Source organism: Lemur catta, chromosome 8 (genome assembly GCF_020740605.2).
Source record: "Lemur catta isolate mLemCat1 chromosome 8, mLemCat1.pri, whole genome shotgun sequence".
NCBI classification, from domain to species: Eukaryota; Metazoa; Chordata; class Mammalia; order Primates; family Lemuridae; genus Lemur; species Lemur catta.
In genome coordinates this window covers 4,198,487-4,211,795 of record NC_059135.1, presented here as the reverse complement: position 1 = coordinate 4,211,795, position 13,309 = coordinate 4,198,487, and the positions used below count along the sequence as shown (strand labels likewise).

At 52.5% G+C, this 13,309-nt stretch overlaps 1 protein-coding gene across 3 annotated transcripts in view; it reads left to right on the top strand.

Annotated features, from left to right (window-relative positions):
- The window catches only part of AGAP1 (ArfGAP with GTPase domain, ankyrin repeat and PH domain 1), a 507,675-nt gene extending 494,744 nt beyond the window's left edge, over nt 1-12,931 (top strand). For all 3 annotated transcript variants that reach the window (XM_045560337.1, XM_045560338.1, XM_045560336.1), the window contains 2 exons: nt 10,002-10,257; nt 11,587-12,931. In XM_045560337.1, coding sequence (XP_045416293.1) covers nt 10,002-10,257; nt 11,587-11,790 — 460 coding nt within the window. In that variant the 3' untranslated portion in view covers nt 11,791-12,931. The remainder of the gene's footprint in view (nt 1-10,001; nt 10,258-11,586) is intronic.
- The last annotated feature ends 378 nt before the right edge of the window (nt 12,932-13,309 follow it).

The window sequence follows — 13,309 nt, the reverse complement described above, 5'->3', positions numbered from 1 at the left end:
AAAGCTTCAACATAAGAATTGGGGCGGGGGAGAGACACAAACGTTCAGTCCACAGCACTTCTTGTCCGCACTCCGCGCACCTTCCACTGTAGCAAGTCGTTGTCTCCTCCCTGCCCTTCTGCTTGCGGGTGCAGCCTCGTGGGTGCTGAGCTTCAGGACATCTGCTCTGTTCCGTTTCCAGGTGTAATCACGTAGTGCAGCAGGGCACAGGGCTCTGGGCCACCGGGCACCTGTGTGCCACCAGATCTAGCCAGTGTGATCCAGCCAGACCCTGTGCTCTGTGTGCCAGGGATGCTCCCAGCCTTCCAACCTGGTGGCTTCCCAAGGGGACAGTTTAAGGGTTTGAGAAGGTTGGGCTCTGGGGGCTGTGCTGTGATTCTAGGGTCGAGAGAATTAATGTAAGCAAATTCTTTCATTCTGGGGCAAATTTCCCGTGAGTGGAGTCAGAGCAAGCAGTTGGGGTCACCACGGCAGGCTGGTGGGTGAGACTCTTGGAGGGCAGGTGCTGGTCCTTCCACCTACACTTGTCATGGTGCTAATGGCAGCAGGATGGCATCTGCAGGTCACTCAGGATTAGACCGGAGGACCAAAGTCTAGCTGGGACCCAGGAGGGAGGACTATGGGGGTCGGGGTGGCTGCCCTGGTGTGTCACACGTTTTACAGGTTTATCAAACGGGAAAGTCAGGGAGGCCTTCCTTTGAGTGTGCCCAGGGAGAGGAAGGCCACCCACCTGCCCCAGCAGCTCGGACCTCACGCTGACAAGAGCGCTCTTGTCCCCCAGGGGCAGCAGGTGCCTCCTGTTCTGTCGTCACCTCCCGAGCGGATCCTCCTATGGGACCTGAGATGTCAGAGGCGGTGGGTACTTGGCTCATCTGGCCTCTCTAAAAGGGGAAACCAAGGCCCAAGAGAGGTTGGGTGCCCTGCCCAGGGCCCCGCGGCCGGCCGTGTCCCTGCCCAGAGAGTCCTGGGCCCCTTCTCTGTGCGCAGGGTGCTTTGCGAGCCCTTGGCGGGGTTCGAGCTGCTGAGCCAGGGGGGTGTCTCGTCACTCCCAGGCCAGCGTGGGCTGGTGGCCCGGCCTGGCCCAGCCTCTCCTCACACTGCTCTCTGCTTGCCAGTAACATCCCCGTAGGCTGCCTCAAAACTTCAGCCGAATGACGTTGCGTTTGCATTATTGCTTGTATCTGGGGACACTTTTCTGCTTGGCCTGGTCAGTACTGACCAGGCAGGTGTTGGGAGGGGCCCAGTGCTAACGACAGCAAAGCCACTAGGGCCCCACGTCTCACCTGAGCCTGAGGCTGCGGTGAGGGGCGAGACCACGCTCGGCTCAGGTGATGAGCCTCTCACCCAGATACCTGCTGGGTGGCCCAGGCTGAGCGGGCGGGCTAGGGCAGTGCGGCAATGAAAACCTCGCTGAGCCGGCGCACCTGAGCATCCTCAACCCTCGGGGCTGCAGGGGCCCCCACACCTGCGGCCGGGCACGGTTAACTGCAACTCTCAGAAGTAATAAGCCTAATATGGTTGACTTTATTTAATTAATAATGATCCTGTTCTGTTCCTCCGTGCTCATAAAACACCCTGCAGGTTGGCAAAAACACTCATAGTATTGATCAGGAGTCAGGCGGGATATTTATTTTATCTTTGCCCCATGAGCATAAATCCTTGTCCGTTGCCTCCCGCTCCCTTGCACGCGGGATTTACAGTGGCCAGCTTCTTAAAAGCTTTCAGTAATTAAGGAATAAATATCCATTGGTCTTTGTTGGCCGCGCTCTGTCCCGAGGCCTGACCCCCTAGCAACGCGGCGGGAGAAGGCATGCGTGCGAGGCGGGGTCAGCCCCGGCGCTCAGCTTGCAGCGGGCTGGGGTCTTCCCCTGCCGAGAGAGGAAGCCCCTCTCTTTCCCTGACATATTGTTCCAGCGCCCTCTTCCATGCCTCCCCTCCCAGTTCCTGTTTTGCTTGAGGCAGGAAGCACTTTGGAAATTCCTTGCTGCTAGCTTTCTTTTCTCTCCTCCTTCTGCCTTCCTGTCCTCCTCTCTCTCTCTTTCAAAACCTGCGTGTCTCCTCCAGTTTCTCCGGGCCCCAAGGGTGTTCCCCTCTCCCATGTATTTCGATGCAGAATCATCTTTTAAAATCGGGTTGAAAAATCCTCTCCAATGTGTGGGAGGGGGGGAAAAAGATATTTCCAAAAGGAACAATGTGACAAGTGACAGGCACAAAAAACAAATTTCTTCTTGGCCTTTTAACATTTGAGGGGGAGGGGTTCCCATAAAAATGAGCACATCATACGGGACTCGGAGTGGACTTTCGGGAAAGGCTGTGGCTTATTGCTCAGGATTTTATAAAAGTGTTCAGAAAGCTGCATTTGCGGTGATTTGAGAGTCAATGACAAAACCACTGAGAGGCAGTTTTCACGCCACCCCAAAATGTCCTTGGCTCTGCCACAGACAGTGGGCCCCCGAGGACTGAGTGGGTGTCTGGGCGTCCACTCCCGGGTCCGTGTCCCTGCCGGCTGGTCTCCTGGGTTGCCATGAGATAGTGCTGAAAGCCAGTCAGAAGCTTTGTGGTTACTCGTTAAAAACTTCCTTTCTGGGAATCCACCCCATTAGCCTTATCGCCCCCTGGCAGGGTGCTGAGCCCGCCTGCCAGACCCCAACTCGGCCAACGGCGTTCAGTGTGCCCACGTCCTCGCAGCTCTCAGTGCAGGGACCACGAAGAAAGGGCCTTGCATGGAGATGGCATTTCTCTCTGGAAGGTGGTGGTATCAAGGTGGGACTCTCCCTCTGCCCCCAGGTGTCCCCGGGGGTCATGCTTTACACTTTGCTGGTCACTGATGACAGGATTTGCCAGGGCACACATGATGATGCCACCAGCAGTGACCAAGGTTTGCTCTAGGACCGGCTGCCCGGCAAACCTTGGCTCCCGGGGACCGCCTACCTTCTGCCTGTTCACCTTTTCCCTCAGTTTCCCACCCCCCACCTTAGTGATTTCCTTTCTCTTCATTCTGTAATTCTTTGATCATTATTATTATTTATCATTAGTCTACAAGTCATCTTTGTAAGGAAGAAAAGCGGAGGTAGGGACTGTCAGGTCATCTGGATCTGGGCAGCCCAGGGTGGCAGCTGCCAGCCACGTGTTTGTGTTGAGCACTTGGAATGTGTGAGACGTGTCTAAAGGAGCTGAGGTTTTGTCCTACTTTATTTCACTTAATTTGAACTCAATCAAAGTTTAATTCATGGCTGCCCCATTGGTGGTGCAGCTCTATCTAGGTTCTCACTCAGATGCCAGTCACACCTGACCCTTCGCCAGGGACGAGAGCCAAGGGTTGCGATGGCCAGAAGGAGAGAGTGGGCAGAATGGTGCGTGGACCCACCTGGATCCCGCAGTCCGTGTGTTGGCCGTGCACACGGGCATGAGCTTCTTGCTTTGGGGGGGGCAGCAGAGCCCTGAGGGAGAAGTCAGACAATGCCACGGTGGCCGGTCACTCGGCTGTCACCTCCTTACAACTCATCTGCTAAATGGGGGTAACAGTAGGACCTACCTCACTAGGTGTTGTCAAAATTAAACAAGATGATTGTGCAACAGACTCAGCCCAATAGCTGGTCCATCACAAGTGCTTAGTGAGCATTAGCTATGAGCATTATTGATATTTTCCTAGTCCGAATAACAGAGTCTGGCTATTTTAGTAGTGACTGTTCTTTTATATAAACAATGTCCGTGGATCGTTGTAAATAAAGGTGCACGAATGATACAGGACGGCTTAGCTTTATTATTGCCTCAGTCCTGTGGGGCTGCTATAAAAAAATACCTTAGACGGGTGATTTCTAAAGCATAGAGATGCACTACTCGCAGTTCAGAGGCCGAGAAGTACAGGGTCAAGGCACCAGCAGGTTCGGTGTCTGGTGGGACTTGGCCTCTGCTTCACATGGTGCCGTGTCCCTGCGTCCTCCCCTGCGGGGAAGGGCCCATGAAGCTGTGTCTGTCAATGTCAGATTCTCTTCCCCTCTTCTGAAACTTGGAATATGACTGGCCCACCTCTCCTTCCTGCAGCCTTAGCTTTCTTGCCGTGACTTCCCAAAATAGGGTCACAGCTCTGCTGTCGCAGATACATCTTGCCCTGCATTTGATACATGGTTTGTTTATTTAAAAGTATACGTGCTCGAGGGTCCCTTTAAGAGTCTGGTGTTAATCAGGAAAGATCAGGAAAGCCAGTTGCTGTCGTCACACCAAGCATTCCTGTCACGTAGAGGTTGTACCTTGTCTTGTCAGCTGGCCCCGTGGTATCTCCTGGTGCCCACAGTTGGCAAGCACTAAATCTGCAGGTGTCAGATGGGGTGTGTCCAAGGCAATAGTCTTTGCGGTGGGCACATGGAGCCCACCTTGGCCAAGTTACCAGCTCTTAGGGTCAGGTGTGGCACAGCCCATCAGGCTGCAGTGCCAGAGCGTCCGTCTCCAAGCCCAGCGGACCGCAGAAAACCCAGAGGGCTCCCAGCTCCTGTGCCCTGGGCCCCCTGCTGTTGGACCCCAAGTCTGGTGCTCAGCCCCGAGCTGGCCCTGTGCCTGCGCCAGGCGGTTTCCTGCCGTGGCCCGGAGGAGGTGAGGACCTCCCACACAAGGGGTTTCATCTTAGGCAGGAGGAGAAAAAAGTATTTACTGTGGCACCTTTGGATGTATCTTTTCCTTTTATTTGGGGGGACTGGGTCCGAGTCTTTCTTCTGATTAGCTGCCCGTGCCCGGTTTTCCCTCACTGTCCTGCGGCTGATTTATTTAAAGGTGTGTCAGCACCGAATCAGAGGGGGAGCGGGGCCCCTCCTTTCTGCTGACGGCAGGCCGTGCCAATAATTCATTTTTTAGCTCATTAGCTAACAGAGGCTGTGAACAGTGGTCCTCCAGGGGATTGGAATGAGGTGAGGTGATCTACTGCCGGCTCCGCTGCTCTTGAACTGGCCTTCCTTGGGGAAATGGAAGCCCCGGCCAAGACTAGCCGGGATCCCGGAAGTGAAGCTGGGACACCACGGTGACAGTCTGGGTGTTGGTGCTTTGGTGTCCGGGTTGCTTGGGGCGAATGGTCTTAGACAGGGTGTTCTCATCGTGGGAAACAAACCGTTGTCAGAGTGTCCGTCTTTCACACGGTACCTGTGTGTGCAGAAGCCAGGTGGGAATGAGGAAGGATGCAGCTGTCCTGTGTGTCAGTCAGCTCGGCTGCCACCCCGAAATGTCACGTGCTGGGTGGCGTACGTGAGGGAAATTGATTTCTCACAGATCTGGAGGCTGGAGGTCCAAGATTAAGGTGCCAACAGGGTTGGTTTCTGGTGCGCCCTCTCTTCCTGGCTCGCAGATGGTGGCTTCTCACCGTGTCCTCGTGTCCTCGTGTACACGCAGAGAGAGATCTGTGTCTCTTCTGCTTATATGGACGCCTGGCCTGATTGAATTAGGGGCTCCCTTTATGGACTCCTTTAGGCTTAATTACCTCCCTGGAGACCCCATCTCTGCATCCAGCCTCACTGGGGTTAGGGCCTCAGCCTGTGGATTTTGCGGGACACAATTCGGTCCATAACATGCAAGAAGCCTTCGGACATCTCAAGGCTGAGGGCAGGAGCTGACCGGACCAGCAGCTCTGACAGCCGTGGTCATTTAAACCAGACATGCCCCATTTACTGCAGTGTCCTGGTGCCCTCTGCACCCTTAGCGGGGCACGCAAGAGGCCAGTGGTTTTGTCAAGGCCCCTGGCCAAGGGCGACCCACTTCGCCATGCTGAGCACAGAGCCCTGCAAAGATTGTATCTCCATACGGCCATGGTTTGGAAACCTCCGGCACCCAGCGGGTGTTTTGGCACCCAGCCCCGTGCCACCAGCACCTCTGGCACACATGCCACCCCCTGGTGGTCTGTTACACACATGACAATGATGTTGAATTATTAGAGATGTTACTCTCTTCAGTCATAACACCAACAGCTCCTATGTACAGAGGAACTGCTGTGGCCAGCCCATCATCCAAATGCATGGTCTCAAATCCCAAAACAGCCCTGGGTGCTGTGGATGTTGCTGTACCCAGTTTACAGATGAGGAGAAGAGAGGTCCAAGAAGTTATTAGAAAGGTGAAGTCAGCTGTGTGTGGTGGCACACACCTGTAGTCCCAGCAACTTGGGAGGCTGAAATGGGAGGCTTGCTTGACAATTCGAGGCTGCTGCAAGCTATGATTGCACCACTACTCTCCAGCCTGAGTGACAGAGCGAGACCCTGTCTCTAAAAAAAAAAAAAACAGTGAAAGTCCACCACCAAGGAGGAAAAAGCAGACACGTAAACCCCAATCTCTCTAACGCTGAACACCGCAGCCTTTAGCCCAGCATCCGTGGGAGAGTTTATTTTCTTTCCCTCCCTCTGGCCCCTGCAGAAAGTGCACAGAGCTAACCTGCCCCACCCCATTTGTCAGGGTGAGCACCGGCCACAGGAGAGATGGGCTCTAAGTCATGGCAAGTGGTTGAACATGGATGGGGGTGGCTGAGTTAGCACCCCAAAACCCCAGTGCCCATGTCTGAGTCCTGCTTCCATACTAGTTGGATTTCAGCTGTGAAAAAGGGGTCACCTCTGATACAGACATGAAGCCCAGGGGCCGCCCGGAGCTTTCTGGCCACGTCCTAGTGTCTGAAAACACACTGAAATATTGCAGCCCCAAAGGACCCGGAAGTCTGCGTTGAGAGCTTCTGTTTTTAAGTAGCACATGAAGTTTGGGTGAAGAGCCATGGCTCTGTCAGATAATAAAAGCCACAGGAACAGACCTGGGGACGACCTGGGGAAACGTGGGGGGTCATGTGGATGTGGGGCCGGGGAGGCCCTACCAAGAAGCCTGCCCAGGGACTTGGCCCTTGTCTCTTATCCCCACAGAATTCCCGGGTAACAGGTACCGACGCCAAGCCCGTTCCTATATCTGAGTTGCTAGACCTGGGTTTTCAAACCCTTGTAAACACTCTGTTCCTTCTCTTACCGGGAGCCATGAGGCTAAGGAAGCCCAGGCCTGGGCCCCTCCTGTTGTCCCACCTTCTCCCAGGCCCTCTTTTTAATTTCATGTACATAATATTTGAATTTTCCTGTTAAAGAAGGCTCCCAAAATAGTATACATTTTCAGCTCCACAAAACCTAGACCCAGCTTTATTACGTACTGTAAACAGCACTGATTTCTGAAAGCAAAGAACAGCTCATTCAGACGGGTGTGGTTTCAGTCCGTTCAGATGAGCTTGCCCCTGGGTGACCAGACCCGGACAGGGTCCCCAGAGCACACGTGGGTGACAGCAAAGGGTGCAAGAGCTGTGGGTTCCTACTCATTCTTTGGCCGGAGTATTTGAATAATAAAAAGAAAATTGAATAATTGCAGTTAGGACTGTAGTTACTATGTAAATTCTCGGGTTTATCCCTGGATGATTTAGCAATGACTATTAAAATCAATCGGAGCAGAATAAAACAGTTGTGATTTTAATGCCTACCAAAAAATGAGAGTTAGCTAATCGGAACTCGAAAATCTGGACATACCCTTCACCACCATCCCTTTTCATTTAATTCATGTTTTGCTCTTTCTCTCCTGTGATTTATGGGATGCATTAACAAATATCTAATACATTTTAGATAAGGTTTTAAAAATATCATCAAAACCACTTTTTGGTTTCTTGGGGTCTTTTGGTCTTTCTCCTTAACTGGCATTTCTCAGACATCACCAGCACTTTGGTGCACATGTTTTTGCCCGAGGGGGTGCGAGGGCTGTACCCACCCTGCATTTGTGGGTGCCCTGGTGTCAGCTCTCAGCTGTAGCCCGGTGTTTGTCCTGGAAATCTCCGGATGAAAAGAGTCGAGGGTCACTCTGGGGTCACTCGCATGTACCAGGAAGTGAAGCAAAACTAATGCAGATTTACTCCTGGAAGAATCTGTTTGCCTAAGTATTTAAAAACAGATTAGGGCTAACCCGACACTAGATCACCAGGAGCAGTGTAAACACTGGTAAAAGGTGTACACAACGCTTTTCCTCTGTGCTTTGGAAGCAGAAATGTCAGGGGTAATGAGTTTTCTTTCTCGACTTTCGTGGAAGCCCTAAGTGATCTCTCCGTGCCGTTTGTAGCTGTGTACCCTGATTATTCCCCTGGAGAAAACTCTGGATTTTAGGAGAGGGCAACTGAGAATCAGTGTATTATTTCAGTCTCTGTGGGTAATCACAGCCGCTTCTCGCGTGGCGGGCTTTTCTCTCTTTTCTTCATCCTGCTCATCAGAAAGCATCTGCCCGGCCGAGGAGCACACCCTGCCGGCTCTGCTCCCTGGCCGCTTGCAAAATTTCAAGAGCTACTTGTAAAATCTCACGTTGTTCTTTTTAAATTTCTTGCTCCCCCGTGCCCCCTTTTTCCTAGCAGTGCTGCAGAGTCTGGGGAGTGCTGAGTTTTCAGTCCCTCTCACACCCCTTTTTTGAGAAACTAAAACCAAAGCCGTCATGAGCAGCCCCATAGCCTAGGAGCAGCTTGCCCGGGGTCCCTGCTCTGGGTCAACGTAAACACGCCTTGCTGTCGGTTTCTCTTCCTCTCTTTCTTGAGTTTCTCATCCCATCCTGGCTCCCCTTTCTCCTCAGCCCTCCCTCCAGATGCCATATGCGGGGTCCCGTTCCCTTTAGACCCCCAGGGGGCCCAGTGGTTATCACACCCACTGACCAGTGCATGCTCAGTCCCAGCTGGGCCATGCGGGGGGAAGGGGGGCGTCTGCCATCATCTCTGCTGTCCACACCCCTGCCCCCGCCTCTGTGCCCCTGCTCAGCCCTGGCCTCGGGGGCCACCTGCCTCGTTTCCTACACCCTGGAACAATTTCCCTCAGAAAACCGGGCTGTTCTTTGTCATTTGAGGGCTTCCTGACATCCTGCCACCTGCGCTTAAGCCTTTCCCAGGTATCCTGAGAGATTGCAGAAGTGCACACAGTGGCTGAGCTTAGCTTGTGTCTCTTTTCTAAACCTCCCCGTTGGAGTCTCTGCCTTTTCCAGGATGGGTCTCTGGCCATGTTTTCTTCAACTGAAAGTGTTTGGAGATGCTGGGGAGATCGCACACCCTCCCATCCCAGGCGGATGAGCTAAAAGCACACGTTGCCCCCAGGTGGGGGGAGCCCTCCGACTGTCCTGCCCCCAGACTCTAGCCAAGTGTCCTTTAATCCTGACTCACAATTTTTCTTGCTTACAGTAGAACTGAGCTCTTGGCCTCCGGAGACTGACCTTGCGCCCAGCCTCTCAGATGCATCGCGAGGTGCGAGAGCCACTGACCCAAGGCCACAGCTTCTGCACTGAAAGCAAAAGAAATCGAGAGCTCCGAGGCTGTGACCCTTAGATCAGTGGTTCTCCTACGTTGGGTATCAGAAGCCTCTGCAGGACTTTTTTTTGCTGTTTTTTTTTTTGTTGGTTGGTTTTTTTGTTTGTTGGTTTTTTGTTTTTTGAGATAGAATCTTGCTCTGTCGCCCTGGGTAGAGTGCAGTGGCATCATCATAGCTCACTGCAACCTCAAACTCCTGGGCTCAAGCGATCCTCCTGCCTCAGCCTCCTGAGTAGCTGGAACTACAGGCATGCGCCACCACAGCCAGCTAATTTTTCTATTTTTAGGAAAGATGGGGTGCCGCTCTTGCTCAAGCTGGTCTCGAACTCCTGAGCTCAAGCAACCCTCCCACCTTGGCCTTCCAGAGTGCTAGGATTACAGGCGTGAGCCACCACTCCAGCCTGAAGGGCTTTTTAAAACACCCCCTGAGGTTATGATTTTGCTGGGGGGTGGGGAAGGTCGGGGCCTGGTGGAGAATCTGCATTTCTGGTTAGTTCCCAGGCGGTGAGGACGCCGCTTTGAGAGCATGGATTAGCCGCGTCCCTGGGGGCTCCCTGGTGCCAGCGAAGACGCTTGTCTCCAGTTCCATGCTCCCTCTGAGTGCCTCCTGCCCTCGCAGGCAGGGGCTGTGGCCCGGGTTGTCCTGCTGATTGTGACCGCACCTGTCTGGTGGCTCTTGCAGGGAAGAGAAGGAGCGGTGGATCCGGGCCAAGTACGAGCAGAAGCTCTTCCTGGCCCCACTGCCATGCACGGAGCTGTCCCTGGGCCAGCACCTGCTGCGAGCCACTGCCGACGAGGACCTGCGGACGGTCATCCTGCTGCTGGCGCACGGCTCCCGGGACGAGGTGAACGAGACCTGCGGGGAGGGAGACGGCCGCACGGCGCTGCACCTGGCCTGCCGCAAGGGGAACGTGGTCCTGGCGCAGCTCCTGATCTGGGTATGTGGCCCACGTGGGCGCACTAGTAATGCACGTGACGCAGTACAGAGTAAATACCAACTGCGTTCAGTTTGCTAGGACTGCCATAGCCAAATCCCATAGACCAGGTGGCTTAAACAACAGACGTTTATCTTCTCACAGTTCTGGAGGCTGGAAGGTCAAGGTCAAGGTGCTGGCAGGGTTGGTGTCTTGGAGGTGGCACCTCGCCCTGTGCCCTCACACGGCCTTTCCCACCTCTCCCCTGCTCTCACTCCCGTGCCTCTTGCTCTTCTTACATGGATGCTAGCCCTGTAGGATCCGGGCCTCGTGGGACCTTACCTACTGCCCTAAAGGCCCCATCGCCAAACACAATCGCGTTCTAAAGGGCTGGGTGTGAGGCTTCACATGTGAATGGGGGGCGCACAGTTCTGCCTGGGACAAATCACTGGCCCGTCCTTCCTTATCACATTGGTGGAGAGTTCCTTTGACGGCTGGGGCTGTAGAGCGTGCGCTCAGACTCCCCTGCGGTGGCAGCGGGTGGAGATGGAGGTGAGTCCACCCTTTTCCACGAGCAAGAAACTTGAAAACGTTGTGTACTTTAACTGCCTGTTTCCTCCTTCTAATCATCTCTCTGATCGTCAGAGATCCTGAGAAAGATTTGATGTGAGGGTATATATCAGGGCACTGTTTCTACCAATGACAATTTTTGGAGAAAATATGTAGCATTTGAGGACAGAGTGACTGAATTATGTTCGTGTGGTGGGATACTATATAGCTATTATGTGTCACGCTTTCGAGTCATTTTTAATGATGTAAGAAAATGATCGGAGTACGGTGTTCAGTGAAAGAAAGGAAAGGTTAAAATGACTTGTATAGTTCTATCTCAATTATGCACACATACATTTAGATTCAGAGAAACCCATTAAAAGAAAACACACTAAAATATTAACAAAGGTTATCTCTGAATGGCAACATTATAGGTGATTTTTCCCTCTTATGCTTTTATGCATTACTTATGTATTTTCTACAAAAAAATGAACTGTCTCTGAGATCAAAAAAGTGATTTTTTTAATAGCAAAACTAAAATTATCTTTGATTCATTGGTATTGCACAAAGGAGGGGCTTTCAGTTGAGAAAAGCACATTCTTCCTTAAGAGAATGCCCTGGCTGGGGGCCAGGCTGTGCCTCCAGCACGGGATGGTCCTGGCTCCCCACCCGGTCCTACTGTAGCTGTCCCCTGGCAGTCCCTGTCGGAGCACAGGCCACCAGGTGTGGGGGCCCAGACAAAGCTCCCTGCCCCTCCCTCCATCAGACCCCGTGATGCTAACGTGGGCTCTGTTGCCTCCGCAGTATGGGGTGGACGTCATGGCCCGCGACGCCCACGGGAACACGGCGCTGGCCTACGCCCGGCAGGCCTCCAGCCAGGAGTGCATCGACGTCCTGCTGCAGTACGGCTGCCCCGACGAGCGCTTCGTGCTCATGGCCACCCCCAACCTGTCCCGGAAGAACAATAACCGGAACAACAGCAGCGGGAGGGTGCCCACCATCATCTGAGGAGCGGCCGTGCCCACCCACCGCCCCGCCACGCCTGGGACGCGGCAGCCTCGCCACCGTGCACGTGAAGTCGCAGCACGTGAGTCCCGTCGCGTCCCCTCACTGTTCCCGGTGGTCACCTCCCACCCACCCGCCCACTCTCACCCAAAACGAAATCACAAAACCTGGACATCCTCAGAGGGCGAAGAGGAGGCCAGGAGGCTGCAGAATCGATTCCTTTTCATAAACTCCCCTAAACAACAAGCAGGAGAGACCGACGGGGCCTTGGTTCTTTGATGATAGCACACGGTGCGGGACCCTTGTCCTGGTGGCACAAGGGACGGGGACTCGAGGGGGAGGGGAGGTGAGGAACAAGAAGGGGCAACTTTCCTTAACTGGCAGTTAAGCACATCAGTACATTTCACCTCTACCAAACGGAACACTTGGATTTCATCTCTTCTCCGAGGAGCTTGACGGCATAAATCAGAGGCAAGCACAGAGTTTGTCAGGTTTGAAGCCCCTATGATGGTATGTGTCAAATCAGTTGTAGCTAATCTGTCCAGGGAGAATACTGGCTTCATTACACTTGTATAGTTGAGTTCTTCCAGCATTACCGCTGTTTAATAGAACATGATTAGTCATCACCGAGAAGAAAGCATATTAGCCGAGGAGGTAGTTACGCGGCACGCTCCGGTGATTGCCACGATGTGATTGCAATACTCTTAGAAGCATCATATTATCCCAGACATGTTCTTTCAAGCCCTTGGAGCCCTCCTTTCTAAATTCACTGTCATAATTTAGTATCTGTTTAATTTTTCAGTCCAAAGAGAGGAAATCAGTTGCTGAGTATTATTTGACTGCAGTCTCCTTGGTGCAAAAAACAAAATGGAAAAAATAAATAAGAATAACTCAGAAATTCAAAAGGAAATCACAAATTCAGCTAATAATAGCATTTTGAGTACATTTGGTAAACCGAGTAAATACATAAAAGGCTATTTTTTCCAAACATAAGAGATATTTTATGTCCTTTTGCCAAGGTGGATGTGTTGGGTCTCAGCCACTCCTGGGCCGTGTTGCCCGAGTCACGCAGGCTTCTGTATTGTGTCTTTAGATAAGATGTGTGAAAATCTATTTGAATAAAAGAAGTTCATAAATATGCATTGATTTTTGTACAGACAAATGGCACCTCTGTTAATTTATAAATTGAACTGGATGTGAACTAATAATGTGCAACTAGTTGAGATAAGAGGGTTACAGATCGTTGTACATGGAAAATATTCCCAGCAGTAAACACTTCCATTAACGTGATATACAGCTTTTAAAAAGGAACATATCAGAATAAGATGGTGGTACAATTTGCTTATTAAAATTGAGAAGGGAAAAAAAAGACCCTGGCGCATATTAGAAAGGGAAAAAGAGGCATGTGATTTCTCGTGACTGAAAGCATGATTTAGTTCGGACACTACTTTTACTAACCCAGACCAAGGGGCTCTGGCAAGACGGGGCCAGACCGGGGTGCTTTACAGAGGCAGCTGCTGGT